This window comes from Cimex lectularius, unplaced genomic scaffold (genome assembly GCF_000648675.2).
Source record: "Cimex lectularius strain Harlan isolate CLEC.00 unplaced genomic scaffold, Clec_2.1 scaffold111, whole genome shotgun sequence".
NCBI classification, from domain to species: domain Eukaryota; kingdom Metazoa; phylum Arthropoda; class Insecta; order Hemiptera; family Cimicidae; genus Cimex; species Cimex lectularius.
The window spans coordinates 90,388-108,799 of NW_019392681.1; the positions used below are offsets into that span (position 1 = coordinate 90,388).

At 30.4% G+C, this 18,412-nt stretch overlaps 2 protein-coding genes across 2 annotated transcripts in view; one reads left to right on the forward strand and one right to left on the reverse strand.

Annotated features, from left to right (window-relative positions):
• Positions 1 to 18,412, reverse strand: part of LOC106668600 (protein argonaute-2) — a 30,150-nt gene that overhangs the window by 7,078 nt on the left and 4,660 nt on the right. Inside the window, exons 3-6 of the mRNA XM_024225634.1 lie at positions 14,110 to 14,192; positions 4,146 to 4,208; positions 2,501 to 2,626; positions 1,388 to 1,673 (exon numbers count right to left, since the gene is read on the reverse strand). Of these exons, the coding sequence (XP_024081402.1) occupies positions 1,388 to 1,673; positions 2,501 to 2,626; positions 4,146 to 4,208; positions 14,110 to 14,185 (551 nt within the window). The 5' untranslated portion in view covers positions 14,186 to 14,192. The remainder of the gene's footprint in view (positions 1 to 1,387; positions 1,674 to 2,500; positions 2,627 to 4,145; positions 4,209 to 14,109; positions 14,193 to 18,412) is intronic.
• Positions 14,448 to 14,910, forward strand: LOC106668606. The gene has a single exon (XM_014397513.2). It carries the CDS (start codon positions 14,630 to 14,632, stop codon positions 14,819 to 14,821), a length of 192 nt encoding a protein of 63 aa, XP_014252999.1. The 5' UTR covers positions 14,448 to 14,629; the 3' UTR covers positions 14,822 to 14,910.

An 18,412-nucleotide genomic window follows, 5' to 3' on the forward strand; every position in this document is an offset into this window, starting at 1 on the left:
AAAAAATATAAATTGAAAAGGGATGCTTAATGAAAAATTAGGAAGACCTCCGGTAGCTGAGTGGTCAGCATGAATGACCCAGTGGTCGTGGGTTCAATTCCCACCGTTGCCTTTGGCCCCTTTTTTCATCCTATCCTTCCCCCAACTACATTTTTATGAAAAAACAAATACATACAGCTAATACGCATGTTCATAAAGCTATTAAAAAAAAAAATTAGCTNCAGGTAGCATCGAGTACAGTCGAAGACAAAAGAACCGGACACTCATATTTTTATTCAAACTACATGTATTATTGTCGTTATATTAATTACAACATACTTATTTCAATGTAAACCAAATTAACCGAGATCAAAAATTCATTAGTTTTTTTTTTAAATTAATTTTAATGGTTTGGTAGAAAACTGATCAAAACACTGGAATATCATTTTTTTATATAATAAATTTAACTAACAATTTATTACAGTTTTGTTTTTAAAATTTAATTAACAATTTATTTCATGCTTTTGCTCATACCATTACACCATTTTCTTAGAGTAGCATCAGAACAGGACACTCATATTTTTTGTAATTTATTTCTAACCATGTATATGTAATTTTGTCATTACATTAATTACAAAATATAAATCAAATTAAACGAGATCAAAAATTCATGAGTTTTTATCAAAATTAATTAATTATGATGGTTAGGCAGAAAATTTATCAAAACACCGGAATAACTTTTTTAAAACAATGAAATTTAACTAACAATTTATTACACGGTTTTGTTTTTAAAATTTAATTAACAATTTATTTCATGCTTTTGCTCATACCATTACACCATTTTCGTAGAATAGCATCAGAACAGGACACTCATATTTTTTGTAGTTTATTTCTAACCATGTATATGTAATTTTGTCATTACATTAATTACAAAATATAAACCAAATTAAACGAGATCAAAAATTTATGAGTTTTTATAAAAATTAATTATGATGGTTAGGCAGAAAATTTATCAAAACACCGGAATAACTTTTTTTAAAACAATGAAATTTAACAAACAATTTATTACATGGTTGTGCTCGTAAAATTTAACTAACAATTTATTACGCGGTTTTGCTCAAAATAATGCATTAAGAACAAAAGTGGCGTTGCAATTGTGATACTGATTTGTGATGTACGCTGTGGACTGTACGTGGCGTGCACTTGACGTCGGATAGATGTGCACACCCTATCAAAATGTGGCAAGGTGTCAGGTAGCATCAGGTGTGTTCCTGGCTTAAGTAAGGTTATAGTTCTTCGTAATAACGCACACACCCAGGAATAAATATTTACTAAATATATGTGCCTACGTGCATATGCTATTTGTGCTTTATACAATTTAAAAAATTAATATTTAAATGTCATCAGCTTTACCTCCAATTCCATTCTTTCATTCCCTATAGATATTGGGTCCCTTGTGTATAGGTTGCTCCTCCCGTCAAAAACTGGTTTCAAGTTCCCGAAGATCTTCGAATAAGCGTGAACCATAGTTTCAATAATTTCTCTGTTGACCTTCCTCGGGCATTTGTCTGGTTGTATCGATATTTCATAGTGATGGACGAACCCCCTCGGCATCGTTATTTGGAAGTGGTTCGCCCTTAGGACAATCGCCCGGCCTTCACGTCCGAGGTTCGGCCTTCTCGGGCATGTGAACACTAAAAAAACCGAATATCAATATTGTTTTTAAGGATTGTGTGGCTATTATTATTATCACTAATAAAATTAAGACATTCCACAAACTGAATGAAAATATTTAAAAATCAATCATACATACTATCGATATAATTTATTATGAAACAAATGTGGATGAATTTTTTTTTTTACAAATATTATAAATTCTTTTATCAGAAGGGAAAATAAAATTACATTTAATCAAACAAATTCCACAGAACAAGAATTTAAAAATAATGTACTTTTCAAACTTATAAATAACGTGTCTACCTTTCTCCTATTAGAATGTTGGAATTCAAATAATAATTGTGCCGGCCTACAGCCACAAAACAATGATTGGTTAAATGAAAAAAAATCATGATTTTAAAAGAATATTCCACATTGTGAATTGTTCAGTTTGTAAAATATGAGTTAATGCGATGTTAAGCTCATTAGCATGACATGAAAGATAGGTCTTAAAATATTATATTGTCAATAACGATTATTTGGTGATCGTGAGATGCAGTCTAGTGTGATGTAGATTTACAAAAACATTTTCTTTATCGTGCCGTTTCGATCTTTATTGAGATAATCTTGAGGGCCTGGGATTTATAAACATTGTTTAAATTTTACAAATACACGAAAAAAATAATTTTAACAATGTTTATAAATCCCAGGTCCTGAAGATGATCTCAATAAAGATCGAAACATTGACACAATAAATAAAATGTTTTTCTAAACCTTCATCACACCAGACCGCATCTCACGATCTTCAAATAATCATTAACTAATGGTCACTAAACACCACACGTTGTCAATAACCCATACTCACTTGGTAAATCAGGAGGTTGATGTGGTGGTTGAGGCTGAATGAGTGCGATGGCTCCCGGGGGCACACCAACCGCCCCAGGAGGCGCTGCCCCTCCTGGAGGCCCTCCAGGCGGTCCCACTGGCGGCGCTGTACAATCATCAATAGAATCTTCAGATATTTATTTTAAACTATGACATCCATTAATTTAAATCTATGTGTTATTTATTCAAAACATAATAATTTTTTAAATATAAAGAAGGTCTTTCTTTACTAGAGAAATTTTGTCAAAATTGTTGATTTGAGAAAAATTGGTCAGGGCTCTAGCATAAAATGAAAACACATTTTTTGCCTTACTTCCTTGCGTAAAGGGTAAGTCGTAAATGTTCATAGTGGAACAAACTATTTAAAAAAATTTACTCAGTACATTTAAAAAATAATAATAACAACACAATGTACTTTGTTAAGAGACACCTACATTAGCAGTACAATGACTAAATAAGTAATCAATATATTTTTTATAAATACGGAAGGGTTAATATAGTTGTACAACATACTACTTTGATTTCTGCTATTACTACATAATTACAATATAATTAAATACTACAGATTAATTGAAATAAACAGCAATCAAGATACTGGAACTGGAGCATTCATTACTAATTATTTTTTCTTATTTATTGGCTTGACAAAATTTTGCCACAGCAATAAAAAGAAATGCAATATTTTAACTTGTATAACAATGATCTAAAATGTATACTTTTCTTATAGATAACATTACGACAGATTAAGATTTATTTGTTGCCCATGTTTACTTCCAGTTTAACTATTTTTTCAAGTTATAGTTTCTCATTTGAAAGTCTGTGAGGCGTATCAATGTTTGAAAGAATTTGTATATCATAATAGCGCATAATTTATTGAAAATAACTTGTCTAAAATCTTATCTGACCAGTAGTAAACAAGCTTATCTTTCCTCTTTCAATTTGTACCATTTTGGTTATCTCCCTTATAAACAGTATTTTACTTTCAGATGTCAAAACTAAAGATTGTAAAATATACAAAAAAGAGCATACTTTTATTCATTAACAAAGAGAAATTAATCACCTAAAAGAAAGCGATTGATTTGACAAACAAACAAATTTGTATTAATTAATAAAACATTAATATGTTTTACACTTTTAAATATGTTTTTGTGAGCATGCTGTTTTTTTTTCTTTCTTTTCCGACCATGCGAGGAATATTATGCATAACATATAACGTGTCAATTTTTAAAATTTATAACAGAAAACAAAGTACCTCTGTAGAGAAAAGTGTCAATCGGATTTATTTTTTTAATATATCTATTTTTTAATCGAATAAACCAGTTTTATACACAAACCACTAAATAATAATGAAAACTAAAAGAAGAAAATATGACAATATTGAATAATACGCTTATTATTAAACTATTTGCTAAACAAGAAAAACAAGAAATATTAAGAAAACAAACAGATCGGATGAAGTTCTTCAAAAATAAAAATAAAAATTTGAGAGAAAAAATTAAGCATTTACAACAAATAATAAGAACACTATGTACACGCCATGCACGTTTTTAAAATATAATTTTTTGAAGAAAAAAAAAATGTTTAAGATTATAACAAATGCAGGTTAATGCGTGCAAGGGACATACCCAGGTCTTGCGGATCCTGCGTGATAGGAAGTGAGCCCTGACCTGGTGAGGACCAGCCGCTCTCTGCGGTCAACATTAACAATAACAAAAGTTCATGGACAGGCGTTTTAAAAATCAGAAAATAAAAAAACAAAAACAGAGCGACAAACAGCAAGTGCATCATCTCGTGCCTCAGTTGCGGCTAAAATATTTATAAAGACACCTTGTTTTTTCATTTGCACATATTTATGCCAATTGTAAACCCTTTGCAAATGAGATGACACTATAAGAAAAAGAAATGGGTAAAGAGAAATTTGTATCAAATCTAAGTCTCACAACAAAAACAGCTTTTAACGAACACGACAATATTCCTTCAATGTACTTTCCACGAGACTTATAAGTTTATTTTGTTTAATAATTTTGCTATATTGTCAAACACAGTAATATATTATTAGATCAAAAGGCCTAATTAAAAATAAATAAATAAAATAAAAAACGTTTTTCCAATCTGTCGTTTATTATTAACAAGTTACTGAATTTTTTAAAAATAATTTGTGCCCTATTAATCCATTGAAATTCTGCGCCCATTTTTTTTTTTTTTTTTAAGATATATATTTTCTGATCCGATATAGTCTGTAGTCCGGAATTTTATATATCAGCATGTATATAAAATTAAGGTAAGCATATATATCACAGAAGGAAGATTATTTTTTTCCAGTCTAGTCAGATTTATATGTAAGGAGAGCCGAATCCACATTTTGATCAATCCTCATCAGAAAAGAAATTATTTTCTATGACAATACTTCTTGAAACATCCCAGCCTTTAAAAAACAATCTTTGAAAATTTCATGTTTAGTTTTATCTCGCTAATTTTATTAAAAACTAGTGTAAACAAAAATAAGGATACAGAAAAGCAAATACTTAGGAGGCTAATTAAAGAAAGCCTAATGAAAATTCTAAATCCTAACAGAGAAATTTGTGTAAGTTTTAGCAAGAATCATTAATATACTTTGTGTTTTTCTATTATAATTAATGATGTTTCAACTGGGATGTCTGCATCAATCTGTCCGCACGGAAATAATTTGACCTTTGACTAGGATCTTGTATATTTATTGCAAATTCACAAAAAGGATTTTTTTTTTCTAAATAGTTATAGTCATTTAATCATTAAGGAGTCATTTATAATCCAATCTGTCTTCTTTTTGTTAAAATGATTTAATTAAAATGCAAATGGGTGATAAAAGGCATCTATTTTACTAAGTCACTCTAAGAAATTAATAAATTTCAGTTAATAACACATAAAATAAAATTTCCCGTGTACACCTGCACCATTTCTGAAACTGAATGAAATTAGGTATAAAAAAAAGGAGCACACACAAAATGTTCTATATAAAATTACAGTTTAAAAAAATACTAGTAGAGACAATTGTCTTATTGCAACAGAAAATTCTGACCCCCTTCTGACAACTAAAATAAATTCATACAACCTTTTCCGTTGTTGCCGGGTAACATCCTCTTATGAAATTAGGATAGATCCCTTCAAGAACTTTTCTTGGTCGCCACTCTTTATCTTGTTAAAAGGGTCCTTTGGTAGTATACCTCCGGAACCCTATTAACACATGCAGAAGAAGATTAATTTCAAATTAATTATCATATGTCTCAAATTAAAAAAAAAGTTTTTTCCTTTTTATTCTTGCTAAAACTTATCACTCACTGAGATATTCAAAATGTGGGAAACAAAAACAAAATAAACGAAAAGTTCAATTCAATCAGAGGCTAATTTGTTATTATTAAAAGAGACAATGTAAAAAGGCAAGTCCCTTTTTGCATGCACAATCTTTGGTAGCCACATCTCTTAGAATATTATTTGAACACATTAACATAGGGCAAGCATAATTTAAAAATTTTCCAATGAAAATAATAAGCATAAGGCATGCTCAAATCTTTCATGAGGTCGGTGAGCAGGAGCGTAAAACTATTAGTTACTTTTTTCATAAAATTCACTCTTCTTTAATTACTCAAGTTAAAAGAGAGAGTGAGAGTGAGAGTGAGAGAGAGTGAGTGAGTGAGTGAGTGAGTGAGTGAGTGAGTGAGAGAGAAAGAGAGAGAGAGAGAGAAAGAGAGAGAAAAAAACAGTAGTGTCATGAATTACAACATTAGTTTTAATTTATTCATACTATTCTTCTTTTGAAATAAGAATGTTTGCAAGACTAAAGATATTAAAGCCGTTCATGCAATTAGTAAATTATTTATTTACAGGTTATGTAAGAATAATACTTAAATATTTAAATTATTTGGCAAACATCATTGCGGGTTGCGCCAGTGAGTGTATACAAAATATATATTTATACCCATTTAATATATAATTTCTATAACATCAAGTATTTAAATAAATTATTGAAAAAATTATTAAACAATAGGTCGCTAAGAAACACATATTTAAATAAATGCATTTATAAGCATACATCATAAACAACACATAAATAAATTCTGTGCAGCTCTAGTAAGAAAAAAATGACAGTTAAAAATAGCTGTATGCAGAAAAATTAGATTATAACATCTTTAATATTATTCAAGGACAGCAGGTTTCTTGTTTCACTTCAAATTTGTAATTGAATAAGGTTTTTTGTGGATATTGAAATGTATAACATTAATCATGAGAATTATAGATAACTTAATCATTCACTGATTATCCTGATCTGTGTATTCTTGCTGGTTTAAACTTTCAATTTTTTTTAAGTATACAATTGAGAAATTGGCCCACAGAATATTGTGAGAGAAAACCAGCAAGGACAGGCAGACAGGCAGACAAGGATGACCTAGACAGATTGACCTAAAGGTTCATCACTTCACTGAACTCACAACAAAATATTGCAATAATGATTGGCTTGACAATTTTCAAATCTAAAGTAACCAAACGCATTGTTCAGTCAAAATATACTGTAAAACAATGTGATGGACCAGACACGCCCAGATAATGTTTTTAGACATGTTGGAGTTTATTGGCTAGACAGCAAAACCATCCAATTTTTTGAGGAAAAATGCAATGTTGTTCATTACTTATAACTCCAAAGAGTCACATTTCACATGCCTTGATATCATGGTTGAAAAATTGACTGATAAAGATTTTCCACTAATCAATAATATTTTGTGGGGGCATAAAATTTAACTAAAAATTAACCTATGTTTTTAGTTGGTCCGAATTAGCTAAAGTGATTTACTAATTTTTATGTAAAGTAAAGTAACTGACTCGGTCTGGGGTATAGACCGGGAGGTCAATCAAGGGTTCAAGTTTCACACTAATTTTTCATCTCGCCCACACTTTGCAGAAAAATTATAAATTAACTAAAAATTAACATTGACTTGTTCAAACAATATGGTAATATTGAACTGCAGGCGTTTATCATAAATTCAGAGATGCCTGGAAATGTATGAGCATGTGATGGCAACAGAAGAATCTAACTTAAAGAAACATACAAAATACGCTATAAAATGTTTATATGTATATAGTAAAATATACTAATTATTATTTAGGGATCGTGAGATGCTGTCTGGTAAAGGTAAACATAAAATATACTTATAAAAATGAGGGAAACTTTGGAGAAAACTATGAATCTTCCAAGAAATAATGAAATATTAAATAATGGTTCTGAGGTTATTGAGAAACTCTTTAAACACACAAAAATAATAAAATTGTGTCAAATAGAACATTTTAAGCAAACATTCAACTTAAATAAGAATATCAGTTGAAACTGCCATCAAGGTTACTTATATTTAAACTTTCCACTGAATCTGTTTTCATTTATTGTAAATGGACCATTGATACTCTTCGTCGACCGATATGAGGAAAGTTGATCATATTCCACTAATCTATAATCTTATTTGAAAGTTGGCATGATAATTACAACTAAAAATGATAATTTGCAGCCACATTTCAACATCTTGGCAAGAAACTACAAGTTATTACTAATTTAGACATGCCCAGAGATGTTTAAACACATGAGGAACTTCCTGCGCCTAGAATGACCAGAAAATAATGTAATTAAAGGAAGAGCATTTGGTTAAATTATTATTTTAGGCACAAATTAGCCATTTTTCTGAAACTTTTTGAACCTCTTTTTAACACAAAAATAAAAATATTGTATTGAAAAGAATATTTTTTATTTAATAATTGTATAAACAAACTGTCGGATGATTTCAATGAGATTATTAATTGAAACTGTCGTTGAGGTTACTTACATTTTAAAACTTTCCTACAAATGTTTTCAATTATTGTAAATGGACTATTACAGTTGGAAAGTTGATTGATCCAATATATTCAACTAATCAATATTCTTTTGAGGGGTTTAAAAGTTAAATGGTTAGGCGTGATAATTGAAACTAAAAATTTACATTTACATCCATGTTCAAACATCTCGGCAAAAAACTACAAGCAATTATCACTAATTCAGACAGCCCAGAAATGTTTAAATAAGTGAGGAACTTCCTTGGCCAAGAACGAACACAAAAGACTCTTATATTAAATTAGTGTGCAGAATATTTTGTTTATTTAATATTTTTTAGTAGAAATCATTGAGAAAAAACATGCCCAGAATATCACATGGTGGTGAATTTTTAAATTTTTTCTCTTCTTTTTAAACAAAGCAATGGTTCTGAGTTTATTTGAAAGTATTTAAACATGTTTTAACACAAAAATAATAAAGTTGTGTCAAATGGAATATTTTTAATTTTGCAACTGTTATTTTCCAATAAGATTATTGATAGAAACTGTCTTTGAAGGTTACTTATGTTTAAAACTTTCCAACGAATCTGTTTTCAATTATTATAAATGAACTATCACAGCTAGAAAGTCGATTGATCCAATATATTCTACTAAATAATATTCTTTTGAAGAGCTTAAAAGTCAAACGATATGAAATGACAATTTGGACTAAAAAATTTATCGATGGAATCCATGTTCCAACATCTCAGCAAAAAAAACTGCACGCAATTATCACTAATTCAAACACGCTCAAAAATGTTTAAATAAGTGAGAAACTTCCTTGACAAAGAACAACAAAAAAGACTCGTAATTTAAAGAAATACGCAGAATATTTTGGTAAATTATTTATTAATAGAAATCATTGGAAAAATATAAACAACATACCACAGGGTGGTAAATTTTTTTATTTCTCTAATCTTTATTTGATATTTCTTGACTGCAATATACTTTAACAAATAGAGGAATAGTTATAGAAACAAAATGATAGTTCTGCATTTATTCCGAAACTTTCTAATCCTTGTTTTAACACAAAAATAATAAAATTTGTGTCTAATAGAATATATTTAATTTTAATAACTATATGAACAAACAAGACGATTTCTGTAAGATTTTTGATAAAACTGTCATCGTGTTTAGGTTTAAAACTTTCCAATGAATCAATTTTCAAATATTGTAAATGAACTATCACATTTTGAAAGTCAATTGATTAAAGATATTCCACTAATTAATAATCTTTTGTGTAGCTTAAAAGTCAAACGATAAGAAAATATAATTTGGACTAAAAATTTATTCATGGAATCCATGTTCCAACATCTCGGAAAAAAACTACTTGCCATTATCATTAATTCAGACACGCCCAGAAATGTTTAAACAAGCGAGGCACTTTCTTGGCCAAGAATGACCACAAAAGATTCTTAAATTAAAAGAAATACACAGAATATTTTGTTCAATTATTATTTTATTAGTACAAATCATTGGAAAAATGTAAACAGAATATCACAAGGTGGTCAATTTTTTTATTTCTCTAATCTTTCTTTATTTGGTATTCTTGACTAAAATATACCTTAACAGATAGAGGAATAGTTACAGAAACAAAACAATGGTTCTGAGTTTATTCTGAAACTTTTTAAACCTTGTATTAACACAAAAATAATAAAAAATCATGTTGAATAAATATATTTAATTTTAATAACTATATAAACAAACTAAGATGAATTCAATAAGATTATTGATAGAAACTATCATCGAGGTTAGTTAGGTTTAAAACTTTCCAATGAATCTGTTTTCAAATATTGTATATGAACTATCACAGTTGGAAAGTCAATTTATTCAAGATTTTACTAATTGTCTTTTGTGTGGCTTAAAAGTCAAACAATAAGAAATTTCAATTTGGACTAAAAATTTATACATGGAATCCATATTCCATCTTGGAAAAAACAACTACTTGCAATTATCACTAATTCAGACATGCCCAGAAATGTTTAAACAAGCGAAGCACTTCCTTGGTCAAGAAAGACCTCAAAAGATTCATAAATTAAAGAAATACACAGAATATTTTATTAAATTATTATTTTATTAATAGAAATAATTGGAAAAATGTGCACAGTACATCACAGGGTGGTTAATTTTTAAAATTGTTCTCTTCTTTTTCTTTAGTTTGTATTTCTTTACTAAAATATAGTGAAATGTGTGTAAGAAAAATGGGGGAAGACTTAGAAGAAACTATGAATCATCCATGAAATCATGCAACATAAGGTGGTTCAGGGTTTATTCATAAACTTAAAATCACATTTTTATAACACAAAGAAACAAATAATAAATACAAATGATGAAATATTATATTTTATATTTAATAATTGTATAAACGACTGCCAGGTGATTTCAATAGGAATATTGATAAAAAGCGAGTACTGTATTAATAATAACCGTCGTTGAGGTTACTTATATTTAAAACTTTCCAACGAATCTGTTTTCGATTATTATAAATGAACTATTATAGTTGGAAAGACGGTTGAAAAGAAGGATCCACGGCCCTTTTGTGACAAATAAAATCGAGAAACTGGCTGACTTAAATCAGGTCATTCACCCTGCCATGGGACAATACACCAAGTGGAAGAAATCGTCGTACCCCGGGGTGAAATAAATCCGACAAACTGAAAGAAGCCGACGGTAATGTTTTAAAGAGAAAATCGCCCACTATGGCGAATAAAGGTGGGAAAATATTAAAATCCCCCTTACGAAAATGGATAAAGATTGGAATTGACCTTCCCCAGATAGGGCCTAAATAAAGCGCGTGGCTACATTATATTAACCTAATTCCGGTCGGTGGTATCTAGTCGGTTAAAACAGATATAAATATTACTTACGTTGGCCGACGGGATACATCCTTTTTTAGGATAATTTGTTTCTAACAGGGAGAAAACCTAAAGGGAATGGTCGGGTCCTCTTAAAATACACTGATGTCGGAGTTTATCAACATGGCTGCTTACTTTGTGACCGTGACGTCACGGAGGGCGACTGGCGACAGATGAGCCATCGGGCGTCCGTCTCCCCTACCAAAACGCGAAACTCCACGGGCCAATTTGCACGACGGGGCGCGCGCCGTTTCTGGTCATCGGTGCAAGCCGAGGGAGGGGATCGGACACACTAGGATTACCAAAAAAAATTCTTTTGATTTCACTGAAAAATTGGTGATCGTCCAGCACTAAAAGGGAAATGAAACAGTAGACAATTTTTAAAAAATTGACGTAGAAGATCTAATTAATTATACATAACATACCAATTCCAATAATAACAATACAAACCCCACCTTGCATGAATAAATCAAGACATATCATACAAACAATGTATGTAGAAAGAAAGAAATTCACCAGGTGCAAAACAATCAAAGAATATTTGGAGATCATGAGATGCGGTCTGGTGCGATGTAGGTTTAAAAAAAAATTTCTTTATCGTGCCAACGTTTCGATCATTATTGAGATCATTTTATACTCATTATTGTATTGTGTTGAGAGTGCCAGTGAGATATTGCTCAATAAATCAATCCCAATAATGACACATCTATGCAGAAAACAAACACTTTGAGCCCTGAAAATGATCTCAATAAAGATCAAAACATAGGCACGATAAAGAAAATATTTTTCTAAACCTATATCACACCAGACCGCATCTCACAACCTCCAAATAATCATTAACTGTCACTAAACATCACAAACAATCAAAGAAGTTTCATCAACATCAACCAAGAAAACAAAAATCTCTCTCTCAGAAGGCAGGAACTAAGAAAAATATGTCTTTGTACTGACCATTTAATTACCATGTTAAAAAAAAGGCAGAAACTTTCCAACTTTGTCATGAAGAAACAGAGAGAACATTGGAGCGTGTTCTTTGCGACTGGAAAGCTTTAGCCCAGAAACGTTACAGCCTCTTCGGAATTTGATGCCTAAATAAATATGTGAAGAGGAACCGTAGAAAGTGCTAAAATACCATAAAGGGTTGTGCACTTTTCGAGGCTTGAAAAAAAAATTCTTGTAGGTTGTAATAGAAAGAAAGGAGAGTTTGTGACCAGTGACACTGCGGGGAAAACATAAAATGAATGTTAGACTAACAATATAAATATACTATAATAAATATTAAGTTATTTTAAAAAAAATAAAAATCTTGGGGGAAAAACTTTTAAATTTGTTAATTAAGTTTGCAAATATGTATACAAATTAAGAGAAACCTAACTAAATGCAGAAGAGAACTAGAATAGAGAAATAACAAGTAATAAACAGATTAGTGGATAGTTCCACAAGAAAATATTACAAAAAATAATAATAAAATTTAAAAAATAGTTTTTGATATTTCATACAATATAAGGATTTAAAAAAAAAAATTATCGCGGTACAATTTGGCTTCTTACTTAAAATGACAATTTACTTAAGAAAGTCATTTTTTTCCATTTATTCAAATAAATGTCCTTCTAATGTGTTTCGCATCACACCATTTATTCTGTCCTTTGGCATATTTAGGGCAGATAGCAAGAAAATTATATAGGTCTTCAATTTACATTAGCGTATGAGACATTATTCTTCCAATGGTGAGAAACGATTAAATTTCAATTTTAATAGGTCACTTTGATCTATCACTAAATGATTTTCCGGTTTCAGTGAATTTTCTTTCAAACTACCGTAATTTTTTTTTTTAACTCATAAATTGCTTTGTTCAATTTGGTTAACATCAAAATAAATATGAATAAAAATACATATTGTTTGAAGTAAACAACAAAATAGGAGTATGCAGATGTTTTGTCTTTGAGTAGGCTATATGAATATTTTACTTTTTATTATCATTTTTATTTTTATTAGATATTAATCCATTTATGTTTAGTGGTCTAATTGACCATATTAATTATTTCAATTAATTATTCTTTTTATGTAAGGTCTTGGCTGAGATGAAAAAGCTAATTTCATGAGTGGGTTTGAACCCAATAATTGTCTTTATCTGTACGTACATTTAATAATGTTTTTTATCCAGCATGTAGTAATTTATTGGAGCATGCAAATGAAGGAAAATACACAACAATGATAACAAAAGAGACTTGACTTTCTTTTAAACTCTTTCCAATTTGCTTCACATATTAGAATGTACATTAAGCATAAAACTTGCTGATTATTATCGTTTTCAATAAAAGGATAAAATTGGTTTGGGTTTATTAATAGTAGTTATATTTTCCTATCTCAGGTATGAGAGATTATTGATTTTTCTCATCCCCGCTTTTCTTTGTTCAATTAACCTCTGGGCTATTTTTTTATTTTTTATTTATGCAAGGTAGATTTTTGGGGAAAACTTTTAGTTCAGTTGTTCAAGTTGGATTTAGGTAGAAGAGTTAGGAGTTAGGGAAGAATGAAAATGATGATGAAAGAGCGGGAATTTAATCGCGATCTGAGCGCGGACACCGTTTCAGACGGGAATCGGAACGCGTCATCAGGTCGGGTCGCCCAATAGGTCGAAAATGGGCAAATAACCTTTACTACTAACTAGACCTAACAAATAATGTCAATCCCGTTTTCCGGTACAATATCAAAAAGTGGTGGATTGACGTCTGCGATAAGCAAACAGCTCAGGTCCGTTACACTCAAACCAGTCAAAAAGGTGCAGATCAAATTCGATCCTTTTCATCCTAAGGTCGAGCAAACGAGGTACGCTATGATCGCTCAATTCTGGCAATTATGTTTTTACCTGATCCAAATGATTTTCCGACCATAGTGGACGTGTCTCTATGTATGATGGGCAGGTCTTGGAAAGGCAGATCCATTTTGACCCTAGAAAAACACAAAAAACAAAATACATTAATTAATAAAAATTGGTTTTTAATTTTAGGTACTTTCTGTACTATTTGTCAACGAAAAAAGTACAACAGACTAATCTGAATTGTTCTATTAAAACCCAAGTGCTCTGCGATAGAACTGATCCTTCTATTACGTTTGGCCTAGGTAGGTTTAAACAATCAAACAAAAATCTAGCGAAGTAAAATTTAAACAGCATATATATAAACCGTTTTGACACATTTTTAGCCAACGGAGAGGAGGTGGTGTTCAACAGTGCCAATCTCTCTGCGCTTGAGATGCTAAAACTCTACAACCAGCACATCACAGTACTAGCACCGAAAGAAGAACCAGCAGTTATAGTCACGACTAAATCGGCGAAGAAGACGTTGAATAAAAGGCGTTAAACTGACTCGAAACCAAACACACCGACGATGCCTAAGAACCAGGTCAAAGAGGGCTACAACGTCAAGTTGATCGACACCCTGTACAACCAGATTCCGGCTTTTACGGACGTCTTTGATGAAGACTCTTTTTACACTTTTGTCATATGCTTCGTTACGGGGACGATTGTCCTCGTCTTTATTATATCAAGATTTGTCACTTTAAAACCAATTGATTGGTAAAAATAAATATTTCAAATTTTAAAACACTGTAGTGTGCAACCTAGTCGAAATGTCAATGTGTTCAATTTAAATAAAATGTTTAAAAAATAGTAATTCTTTTTCTTTATATAACATCCTATTTATCTTTTTAAAATAAATAGGAAAAAATTAGTGTCCAAGTACTTATAATAATTTATAATTAATTTAATAATTTAAGTTCTTTAAAGTAAAGTAAATATTTCTGGATTGTTAGTTCCTTTTGTTTATTTACTTTTTTTAGTTTTGGCATGAGAAAAAGCTGACAAAAGTAAATATAATTTATCAAAACGTACAAAAAAAAATTAAGATTCGTTACATTTATTTATGTCAAGTATATTTACACAATAGAAAAAAAGATTTAATCTACCAAAGAAAGATAATGCCAACATAAGCAACCATTAAAACAAACTTGTTTTAACACAATCACACAGACTCACTGAAGATGGCAAAATAGTGGTGAAGCAGGTCCGACAGACCAAGCTGCCAGCAATGTAGCCAGATTCAGATTCAATACTGTTACCATAATTGGAAATGTCTTTAAACAAATTTGAAAAATCGAAACTATCAATTACACGTTCATCACCCCACAGACAATGGGCGGCAATCTCACAGTTTTAAACGTGGTTAAAATTTTATGATTAATCAAAATTGCACAATAAATTGCGGAATAAATTTTGACCAAATTATTGGGATTTTTGTGTAAATAACCAATTTGGTCACCCTGATCTGCCTGGTGCTGTTTTGGTCGTCAGACTATATTCAGCATTAAGCCTTCTGTAAGTCGTTTCGACAAGAAAAATGAAACTCCAAGATGATCAGAGATGACCAAAGTATGCACTCCTCTTGCTGATTTGTTGTCAGGCTCATTTTGCTATTTTCAGTGGTTTGTGATTGTGTCTACATGACAAACAGTTAAAAAAAAAGACGAATGACAGCACACATCATAATTTACATTTTTATGTACGGTTTTGCTTGATATAAAAAAGTTAATGTCATGAGCAGGATTCAAACCCACGACCTTCGGCTAGAAAACTTAGAAATAATAAAAATAAATCTGAGAATAGAACCTGCCTTTACAAAAAGTGAAAAAAAATGATTTACTTAAGACTACATAGCATAAAAATAAATGATAAAAAGAAATAATGCACCATTGAACGTGGTGAAATGCCAAAACTTGTCTGACAAACCAAAACTGATGATCAAGGCACAGGATGATCAAAATTGAAGAAAATAAAAACAAAAAAAGTTTTTCCTAAAATATTATACAATTATACAAATAATTATACTTGAGTGATAGTGGAGGGAAAGAAAATAAATAAACCCATACAGCATTGTTTCTGGAAGTACAGGTCTTGAATTAATTTGATTTGATTTACTTTTTATTTTTCAGCATTACATACACGGTAGCCAGAACTTATATAGCAACATTAACATGAATTCTATAACAAGTAGCCAATTATATTATAGAAATGATAAATCGTGGAGTAAGTTGTTCAATCTTTATAAAAAAATAGTTCCTACTCACAATTAGTAACTATATAAACCTAAAGTTATATATAACTATAGTTAATAGTTAAATACAGGGTGAATTGCTACTCGTGCTACAAACTTCTCCAGTAGATTCTTCACCCTAAAATGAACAAAAAAGTTCATATTGTCCATGGTCCGATTCTCAACCATTTCAGAGTAATTTCGCTTTTTATCGATTTTGAAAGATATCACGTCCTGGCGTCGGAAAATCGTGATATCTTTTAATCTAAACATTTCTCTGAAAATCTAATAGCACCGTTGAAATTCCCGTTAATTTTTCAATAAGAAGATGACGGTGGCAAAATGTTTGGGCTAATTTTTTGTGTTTTATTTCAGCCAGAACTACAAAAAGAGTGGAAAATTGTGTAAATCGGAAAGTGTATAAAGTAATCCAGAGTTTCTAATTTTAGTCTCAGAAGGCAGCAAATTTGAGGAAAACTACCTGATTTAATAACGCTTCCAACGCACTCGTCATTTTCTTATTTAGTGGTTGTGAGACCAAGATGTTGATGACAAAAAGAGAAAAAATGGTGGTTCAAGGATTGCTAATGTTTGAGAGTGACTTGCTACTCGTGCTACAAACTTCACCAGTAGATTCTTGACCCTAAAATGAACAAAAAAGTTCATATTGACCATGGTCCGATTCTCAACCATTTCAGAGTAATTTCGCTTTTTATCGATTTTGAAAGATATCACGTCCTGGCGTCGGAAAATCGTGATATCTTTTAATCTAAACATTTCTCTTAAAATCTATAAGCACCGTTGAAATCCCCGTTAATTTTTCAATAAGAAGATGAAGGTGGCAAAACGTTTGGGTCTTTCTTCCTTGACCTTCTAGCTGTTTGTAAACTTCTTAAGCATTACATACTAAATGGGCATTAAATTAAATTAAAAAATTTCAATGGAATTATGATTTTGATTCTCTCTAAAAATTAACGGGGATTTCAACGGTGCTTATAGATTTTAAGAGAAATGTTTAGATTAAAAGATATCACGATTTTCCGACGCCAGGACGTGATATCTTTCAAAATCGATAAAAAGCGAAATTACTCTGAAATGGTTGAGAATCGGACCATGGACAATATGAACTTTTTTGTTCATTTTAGGGTGAAGAATCTACTGGAGAAGTTTGTAGCACGAGTAGCAATTCACCCTGTATAACTCACTCAGTATAAAATACATAGAAATAGTGATATTGTTATGGCACAAAATTGACTGGCCCCAGTATGCCCTTCACTCAGTGAATTCAGAGGTTGGTGAGAGGAAAAACAAACAAAAATGCTAAATATCTGGTGAACATAAATAAATTTAAAAAAAGTTAAGCGTCAGTTGTTCTATTTGTTTATAATAGAGAATAAAATAAATAAAAAGGAACCAAAAAAAAAATAAATCCCAGGCCTATCCTCAGCAATCCAAATGGTCTACTGCCGATTATCTCAAATATTCCGGTACGGAGATGATAATTGGTGAAGAACCCATTTAGGCTGCTGAGGAAGTCCATTATAACACAAAGAAATTACACCATGGAACACTCGATTTTAGAAGACACATCAAATTGAATAAATAATAATACAAGGAATATTAATAGAAGAATAAGAAGAAGTGTAAAATTATAAATGTGAATAAACCAAATGTAATGTGTACACAACCAAACATGCCAAAAAGTATTGCCTTCATCAATCGAATATACTAAAAACTGTCAAAAAAATCTCTAAAAAACTATGATAAATCTGTATTTTTATGGTGAACATATAATTAAAGTGTTGAAATTTAAATTGTAAAGTTGGTCTATTTGTTTTGAAATAATTATCTCAAGAATATTTTATTTATTTTTTAATGTAAATGTTTTTAAATTTGTTAAAGTTTTTTCCTTTTTTTTTCTTTTTCTTAGAGCCAGTATATTATTTCATCTAAATAAGCTATTTGCCATTTCTTAAATAACTTATATGATGATTTTTTTTACCAGCTCACTTTATACAGTATATTTTGATTGTACCAAAACTGAAAATAAATATTATTATTAGTCTCTCTTAAGGGTCAATG